This window comes from Macrobrachium rosenbergii, chromosome 50 (genome assembly GCF_040412425.1).
Source record: "Macrobrachium rosenbergii isolate ZJJX-2024 chromosome 50, ASM4041242v1, whole genome shotgun sequence".
Classification (NCBI taxonomy): Eukaryota; Metazoa; Arthropoda; class Malacostraca; order Decapoda; family Palaemonidae; genus Macrobrachium; species Macrobrachium rosenbergii.
The window spans coordinates 27,049,154-27,058,721 of NC_089790.1; the positions used below are offsets into that span (position 1 = coordinate 27,049,154).

General features: G+C 36.0%; 1 protein-coding gene across 1 annotated transcript in view; it reads left to right on the forward strand.

Annotated features, from left to right (window-relative positions):
- The window catches only part of LOC136832787 (RYamide receptor-like), a 37,658-nt gene extending 28,811 nt beyond the window's left edge, over nt 1–8,847 (forward strand). The window contains exons 6-9 of the mRNA XM_067094336.1: nt 958–1,038; nt 1,465–1,533; nt 6,508–6,794; nt 8,447–8,847. Coding sequence (XP_066950437.1) covers nt 958–1,038; nt 1,465–1,533; nt 6,508–6,794; nt 8,447–8,639 — 630 coding nt within the window. The 3' untranslated portion in view covers nt 8,640–8,847. The remainder of the gene's footprint in view (nt 1–957; nt 1,039–1,464; nt 1,534–6,507; nt 6,795–8,446) is intronic.
- The last annotated feature ends 721 nt before the right edge of the window (nt 8,848–9,568 follow it).

Genomic DNA, 9,568 nt, shown 5'->3' on the forward strand with positions numbered 1-9,568 from the left:
TATATATATATATATATATATATATATATATATATATATATATATATATATTATCTGCTAATCAACATCTGCTATCTGTCATTTTAAGGCAACACTTTTCCAAAATATTCCAGATATTATCTTCCACGATGATGTTTTGAAGGAAGAAATGAAAACAACTATTATCATTTTCGTCACGTTGCTCTACTTACTCTTATTCCGATAGTTGTTTCAGTCATTAACACATTTTTATTGTCAGGTCAGTTTTACAAAGAAAGCGCTAGTCTTACATAATGGCAGTGCAACTGTACAAATTGAAAAATTAAGCGACAGGTTTGGGAGATTTACCCTGACGTTTATCTGGTGAAGTAACAATAGCATTGTATTTGTAGCCTATAAATGTCACCTGATACTTTAATATTTAAGAACTTAAAAAAAATGAAGTCGTTTTCATTGTCTAAGAAATGTTTGAATTCAACCTATGGTTGGATCTTTTCAGCAAGTTTTGACAAATCATACTCGGCAAGACTTTTGGCTTTAAAAATATTAATGTTTGTTTTTTCTGAGAAAATTATGGCTGCGTTTTTCATGTCAAAAATAAAGATCGTTCATAAGTTCAAAAGATAATTAAAATCAGTAATATAAGATTGAAATTTAAGAATTGGCGAGCTTTTTCTTCGGGTTTCCAAATACAGTGTGAGCGAAGCAATGTTTTCTCATTAAAAAAAAAAATGTTCTTAACGAATGGCTCTCTTGGTTGATCATATTTTCCGTCAATCTTATATAATGAATTTGCAAATAAACGAAATACCATCTTAATTAATAGCTGCTCAGTAATGCACCACTTAAGGACAGGAGTTTCCACAACAACAAAACCTCAAAGAACCATTACGGATAAATTCTTGAATATAATGAGAAATAGATATCGGACTATTGTTGAATGAAAAGCAATGTTTTTATGGCATCTTCGTTTTGCAGGCGAAGCATGGAGAAAAGGGGCTGGGGGGTCCTGGAAGAGGGCTTTTACGAAAAAGCACGTCAGATCATTCCCCGGCCAAGGTATGTATTCTACTCGTCTGTTACTTATATCACCCTATATCTTTCTACTGTACAAGTAGAAGATATATTGAAAAATAAAGGTCTTTAATATCCAGAAACCAAGAATGTGCGCTTAGGATATGTGTGAATGGTACTATGTGAGTAGGAAGACAAACGCACTTGGGGTAAGAAGCCGCCAATACTGTGAAAAGTCTGCAAATGGGATTCATTCACGATTCCCCAGTTATATAAGTGACTTGTTTTTTCTAAAGAGCCACCCTATGCAAAGGGAAATGGCTTTATGTTGAAAATAAATACATATAGCTAGATGTACCGTTCGTACATAAACCAAATACATAAATTTCTCATTTTTCTTAGTCGTGCACGTTTTGTGTAACTTCACGTGAAATTTTCATCAGTTTTCTTTCTTTTCTTGTATCTTTGCAGATGATTAGGCTGACGCTGACTGTTGTCCTAGTCTACTCACTTTGTTGGCTGCCGTTCAACATGCTCATTGTAAGTGATTTTCTCTTAATAACAGATTCAGTATTCAAGATATTTCTTTGAATTTGTTCGTGTATGCTACGAAAGTAACTTAAGACTTAGGGTCTTTTGTTAGGTGCGGTGATACTGTTTGTTCCTCGCTTGATATAGACGGTCTTTTTCTCGGTAATTGAATAAACAAGTTTTATGTTTACGTTGCTGAGAGAATTCACTTTATAATGTATAATACTGAGTATGAAATACGATTAGTTTTCGTTGGCAATGCATACTGGCCTGTTTGAATTAAAGCGTAAGCTAATCGTGAAAAATGCAAGATAATGTAAGCTAACATTATGACAAATGGGTTCACAGTTTTCAGCAGAAGACAAACTAACGTTGTCCATCGCCAGACATGACTCTGATAGCATACCTACTGTACACTCCACTTAAAATTCTTTGTTGACTCTTTTGCCTATATATCCTGCTCATCTTGGACAGAAAACTATACCCTAGTGACTGGCAAAATCCATTAACTGAAGACATTATATAAATCGTATTACCATCCTGAGTGTTCGGCATGCACACCCATTCAGTTGTGGTCAAGAGCCAATCATCCTTGTAACAAACAAAAACAGTCTTTGTTATGTCGTGTATAAAAGCTCGGTTTCGCCTATTTCCATTGTGGATTCAAGTGGAGAAATTAATGTCTGCAGCTGAGCAGACACAAAAATGCCTTTAAGAACAAAAGGATGTAACCACAAGCTAAATATAGAAGGAATTTGGGTAGTTGCCTTTTCCTTGACAACGTTTTAAGTGAGGATAAACTTTTTAGTTGATATCCCAATTAACTTCCAAATGGTGTCCAATATACAAGTTACCAAAAAAAAAATTTCAACGCCACAGTTGGTTTTTATATCATGATTAATTTTGATTTCATTTGTTCATTTACGTAATTTATATTTAGCTTTTTATTTATTTATCTGAAAATGTTACCGCCTTCATAGATGCCCTCTTCCTCTCCCATTGCCTTTCATAAGTTCTTTTATAATAAAACAGATTCCTGCATAACATTGGCAAAGCATTGCATTACCTCCCTTGTATTTCCAACATCTGGATTGACGGCTGTGTTAATGCTCATATGAACACTTGAGTATTCATTAATGGCCCTCGAATTATTATACTCTAATTATTATATATCTTTAGAATTCCTCAAGGTCTTGAATTTCGATCAGTTTTGTTGCAAGTTTTGCTTTATTCTCTTTTCCAAAAACGTGGACTTATTCTGTCTAGTCTCTGTTAGATTATCACAATATGCTTGCTACCCAGGGACTAGTCAGCCAGAATTCACTTGAAACTCTCAACTCATATGCACATAATCTTTCTCGGTCTAACCAATACAAGCCAAATCACTTATCAGTAATGGAAATCCATTAGGTCATTTACTTACAGAAGCAATCTAAGTACAAGCAAGGCATTTCCAGATCCATCGCTACCATACAATGCTGTGCCTTGCCGTAAATAATCTTGTTAATTTTCGTTTCGATTTATTTACACAAGAGTGACTGAAACACGAAATATTTTGGGTAAAACTAAAGACTACTGCCGCTCCCCTCTGATTCGATAACTACAAGCTTATGTGCAAAATGGGCACGATGTTAAGTACCAGGCCCTTGGAGATAAACGTAAAAACAAACACAAGACTGTAAATCTCATAAACATAAACAAAAGACAAAAAACGGCAAATATTCCGGTCAGCGATTGGCAGAACCAGGCCGCAGAAGTAGTTTTCAGTTTTACAGTGTTTTGAATCACTCTTTATAACACAGTGTTATAAAGAGTGTAAATTTTTTCGAAAATAATGCGCTATATGAAGTCACGTTTATGTATCGAATAGATTACCTTTGGGAAACTTATGAGACTACGTTTTCCATAACTTGAGAAAAGGCACACGCCATTAAATCTACCATGCCTATGACAACGTGCCAGCATTGAAAGTGTCTGAAGTGACAGAAGTTGAAGATTATTTGAGCCTGCTGTTCTTATAGTATTTCATACGTGGTAGTTCCAGACAGATTAAATTACTTTAGTTGTTTAGTACGATGTGAGAAAAACAAATAAAACATTTATTGCATCCATATAGAAGAAATTAAGGTTTACTATCCTCTATCCGCGTATAGTAGCCTACATGGGCTAAGAACTACCTACAAAAAAAAAAAGTGCATTTCAGGGCCGTGTGTAATTGATTTACGTCGATAAAATCTTACCAAAGCTTCGGATATGGATCGTATTTTGGAAATAGCTATTTGAAGCAACAGCCAAATTGGCATAAATATGCAGTGATGTCTAATGTGGATCATTAAGGCACTAAGCAGAGTAAATCAAAGAAATTTAAAAGGAAACTGAGCTAAATTTAGTAAGCACCCAGGGAAAGGATATTTGTGACGTAAACTGCGACATCAGACGTAATAGCAGGGTTCCCATATATGAGAACGATCGTAGAGACACAGACATTCGACCCTCTTGTACAATAAGCAATACCTTGAGTAGGATCTGCGATAATTATCGAAATTTCATTTTCTCAGCTTCCGTCGAAAGTTCTTCACTTACGGTCAGAGCGCAAGACCTTGATTCACATAAGGCTGGCTCAGTCTTAAAAAAACAGCAGCATATTATCCTTTTACGTAATTTTATATTACGATATTTGTTTTTTTTTATTTCATATTTCCTTCAATTTCAATAAAGTTCAGCATAATCAATGGATTAGTTGATTATAAAATTTAGGACAGCCCAAGCGCTTGGACTACGAGTTACGAGTATCATTCAGCACTACAATGTAGTAATGATTAAATTAAATATATACATAATAAACGATGTAAATGAAATAATCAAAATAACTGAAAATTGAAAAATGAGTAACTTCAAATCCTTGCAAAAAAATAAATAGATAAAACCCGGAATACAGACTCCCTGATAACCACTCAACAACACCATAACAAACATTAGTGTCAGTTTCAAGTAAATGAATCAAGCGTATAGAAACAACAAAACTGACACAGAGGCTCACAAATAAAATAATGAAGGGGGAGTAGTGTGCTATACCAAGCACTGTGGATTTAATATGGGATTGATCATGCATTAAGGAAGTTAAGATTAGAACGCTTGCGTTATGTTAGATTCATTTAGCAGGACTAAGCAGGTACACGTGAACCGGAACTTTTGAGGAGACAATATGAAGCAACAGAAACTCCAAAGTAACAATGGTTTTCACAGAGAGTGAGTGTGTAAGAGTTGGTGCACATTTCAAGTTAAAGAAGACGTGAATTGCGCCATGGAACTGTATTACACAATTAATATTCTCATTTGATGCCCATTCCCTTATTGTACTCTGTCTTATCATCTCTCTAAGAGAGAGAGAGAGAGAGAGAGAGAGAGAGAGAGAGAGAGAGAGGTGTATGTAGGGTAGGTGTTTGAGTGTGTGAAGCAATATAAGAATTCCATATACTACTACTGTGACTACTATTACCAACATCTGAGTCTTCATTCATTAAGTATATGGGCGGGGTATCTCGTAAAGTACGTTATACCAAGGCCAAGAGAAAGAGAAGGTCCGCTCACTTTCCTCCAAATCCCCCATGTAGGCGGAGCTTTGTCTACCTCCTTATTACGTCAGCAGGTGAATTGCCGTAATGAGCAGGTACCTCTAAGATACGTCATCGCTTACGTAGTTACCTCAGGTGGGAGGCGACTCCAAGGAATTGAGTAGACCTTGTCTCTCTTGATCTTGCGTCATACTTACGTATCAGTGATTGGGAGGGTATTCAGTAATGACGTTTTACTATCCTCTATCTACGAGCATGATAGATTTAGCTAAGTTTCCCTTTAAATTTCTTTTATTTACTCTGATAAGTGCCTTAATTATCAACATTAGGCATCACTACATATTTTTGCCAATTAGGCTGTGACTTCAAATAGCTATTTCCAAAATACGATCCATATCCGATGGTAAGATTTTATCGACGAATATCAATTAGAACACGGCTCTGAAATGAACAGTAGATCATACTTGAAAATTATCTTTTTGTAGCATTGTATGAGTTGAGTAAAAATACTTTTCTATAAGTTGGAAATGCTTGTCCAAGTGGAAATCAAAGTCTGTTCATCACCCATCCTTGAAATTTTTTCTACAAATGTTGTATTTTACTGTGCAGACCAGGTCCATCATCTTTAGTGCCTTGTTAACATTAAACATAATTCATTACCTTTGATTACCATCTCTAATATATTCTCAATATGTTTGGTGTTCAGCGAGCGTCCTTTTATCCTGGTACATTCCATCTTTTCTGCCGAGTGTGTAGTTAATCAGATCTATCAGACAGCTGACAATATAGTTTAAGCACCCTTTAGCCAGTCTTATATTGTATGTTTAGCATGTTGCCAGGGAACCTGACATTGCCTCAATTTGCATAGTTGGTATAAATTTTTTCAGCATACATTAGACTTTAGTATAAAAAGAGTAATGTTTTTGTTATCTTTTACAGGAACAGTTGCATTGAGAATATCAATTGTTTACAACTGAAACATTCTTAACTCAATTTTTAGTCATCAGCTTATGTGCCGAATTTGCTAAGCATATTTGCTTCTCTTGGTAACATTTTTTTTTTTTCATAAAATATAGTTAAACTAAATGTTAAGTACAACAACGTTGTTGCTGGAGAATCATTACAAAGAAAAAACACCATTTATGGTATGGAATTCGTACACCGAAATGCATTTTGTACTTCATGGTTTTTTATGTTTCTCGACCCCAAAAAACAATCGGCAGATCCCTTCAAAATAAGATAATTGTGGATTCTTTCTTTTGCCTTTTCTTTGCTGCAGCTGTGATTTCTCTTCACTAGCAGACAAACAAACAAAATAGTTTTCATTCTCCACATGGTATCTGTTTAACTTACATTACTTCTGCTGAGATTTTCGTCATTACAACCCTAATTATTTTGTTTTTTACAGGTAATAACAGACTTCCATGAAGAGTTAATATTCTGGCCGCATATACATCACGTGTGGTTTGTGTTCCATTGGCTTGCAATGTCTCACGCTTGTTACAATCCTTTGATATTATGCTGGATGAACGCCAAGTTCAGGGAAGGGTACTTGACCTTCCTATATCATGTGTTACCGTGTTGCAAGCCAAAGATTTCCAAGTACCTTCTTGGGATGAAAGATTCCTCAATGCTTCAGAGATCTCACACTTACAGCTCACGCTTCAGCTCCTTACGCATGTCAAGGAACACCAGGTAAGTTAAGTATTAACCTACAGGAAAGAGACAAAGGTGATCGCCCAGCTGGTAATAGGAACTGATAACGGACGTTGTAAAGAACAGCAACCCCAGAGTACTTGAGGGTTGTTTATCTTAACAAGCTAATATTTGGGGTAGCTGATGTTAACAAGCTCATTCTGATACTGGCGTTGCATCTGTTTGTTGTCGGCCAAATGGAATGTCCCTTCGCCGTGTTCTGTACTGGGGGGTGACTGATGTTAACAAGTTCATTCTGAGGATAGCCAATCTTTACATGAGTACTCTGGGGTTGCGGATCTTTACAACGTCCCTAATAACATGTACGATATAGCATTTGCGGTAGACTGCGGTCAGGGAACTTTTATATATACATTATTTACCCAGATCAGGTGCCCCTAGACCCAGAGTGGGTAGTTACAATGGCTATTCAGTCTTCCTAGAAGATCTGAAGTTCTGTAATATTATAGGTTAAAGGTTAGGGTCTGGTGAACCAATGATGTTAGCATTTGTACAGTCTACATTCTACTGGGAGAGGTAATTCTGTATAAAACTGAAGCTAGTTAGGTACGATGCCTTCATGGTTATCGCACTGAAGCAATCGAGTGCAGATCCGTACTTCCTATGGTTGCAGTGATTCAATTAGATTCTAATCGCAAGCATTTTGAAGCTCTTGATTTCTATCCAAACTGAATACATTGATTTTACATTCAGAGCCAATAGGCTTTAGGTTCAAAAAGACTAAATCTCATGGTGTTTAACGGTTGTTAGTGAGCTGTTTCCTCAAGTACTGAAGTGGAACGGTGTTTGAAATTTGATATGTCGGTATACTAGAGGGAGAAATATATGTAAAATTAATAAAATTTAAGACCACGACACTTCTGGCATTTGTGGTGCATTGCATCTTAAAGGAGGAGACAAGAAAAAAAAAAAATCCCAAATTTTTCAGACTGTTAGCAGTGGTAAACTAACCTTTGTGTATTTAAGAGGGATAAATTTCTATTTCTTCAGTACGTCAGTTTTAAATTTGAGCTCTAAATTTTTCAGACTGTTAGCAGTGGTAAACTAAACTTTGTGTATTTAAGAGGGATACATTTTTATTTCTTCAGTATGTCAGCTTTAAATTTAAGCTCTAAAACATCAAAATTTTTACAGATTAGCTTCTGTATAAAAACTGTATCAAAAGGATTGCGTCTAAAATTAGGCCAGTTGCCGTTTCCTTATAATCATAAGCCCTTTTACAAGACGTGAGGGTATCTTCATTAACACCCTATCTTAACCTGAGCTCACTTGGATACGTCATCCTAACATGGTCGGGTGACGACGCCCCAAAATCCAGTGTATGGCAAATGGCAGAATAATGATGATTTTCTTTGTAGAATGAATTCCCCCTCCCTTTCTCTCGGCAGTAGGCTCCCCATATCAAGTTTGGCCCTTTCCATGTACTGAATAATAATAATAATAATAATAATAATAATAATAATAATAATAATAATAATGTTTTGGCAACATATAAATGTAAGGTATGTATCAAGGTAAATTTGTGGTGTTTGATTATTTTACGCAGTCTGGCTTTGCAACAACGTAGAAATTAATATTTAGGCTATCCCAATTATCCTCCTCTAATTGTGGTGTATCTCTTATCCCCACAGACATCCTGATGAGAGTAGGGCAAGACGAGAATCTGTTGGCTCTGAAACTGCTTCCGTGCAGCATCCAAGCACGGCAGAATATCATCTGAGGATGATTCCTGGATGCTCATGTGAACACTCAACCTCAGTTGTGGGCAGCGTCCCTGGAGAAAAACAGATTTACGAATGTTTGGAAATGTCAAAGTTACCTTAAAATGTTCTCTTCTGATCGGCCATGACCTGGATCTCATGAAATTCCTCCTAATAAGAAAACCATTCGGACCAATGGATGATACTTATTTGCTAGATTGATATCATGGGGTGACATCAGTCTTTCCATCGACTTTTATTGTTTAGATTAATTTATAAAGTATGCAGAACATATTTTCTTTCACTATATAAAATCATTTTCTCTCTTTCTTCCCGGGTGTTTTATTTAAATATTTTGTTTGTGTTTTATCTATTATGCACACTCACATTAGACAAGCGTAAAATCCAGGATGGCAAAATTTCACAAGTAATCATCATTAACGATGCCATAAGTATTCTGTAGAGGGCGTCTTCGCAACCGTTCTCAATTTCCTGTTGCATGCGGTCATCCCATTTAGGGACTTTGAATATCCGTCCGTCCTTATGTCTAAAACTACTCCTTTCTTTCAAAAATCTGCCGGGAATTAATGTACAGTACAGTACATTACTGCAAAAAGAAAATAAAAAAGTGCCCATGTACCAAAAATAAACCTAATATCCCTACCATATTATCTACTTAGAGGAATGTTTTTTACAACTTTACAAATTTCAGCCCACCATTTTGTCTGTGTAATCACACGACTGGTCATAAAGCAGAGATCGTACAGCATTTACCTTTAGTTCCTAAAGAAATTTCCAAAATGAACTGGTGCTAGAATTATATACATGTTTTTACCGTCCTTTCAATTCCAGCAGTTTGGAACACTCACTGGTTCACCCGAGTGCAAGAGAGAAGTAATCCTTCATATTCTGTTGACCTATTGCTTTAAATTCTATTATAATCAAATCATTGGAAGTTTTACACGCACTTTGCTTTCTCAGACACCTTCAGTATAAGCGATCTTCTATTGTGGAGTCGATCCTGGACAGTGTCTGTTAGGGAAAGAGTCTCAT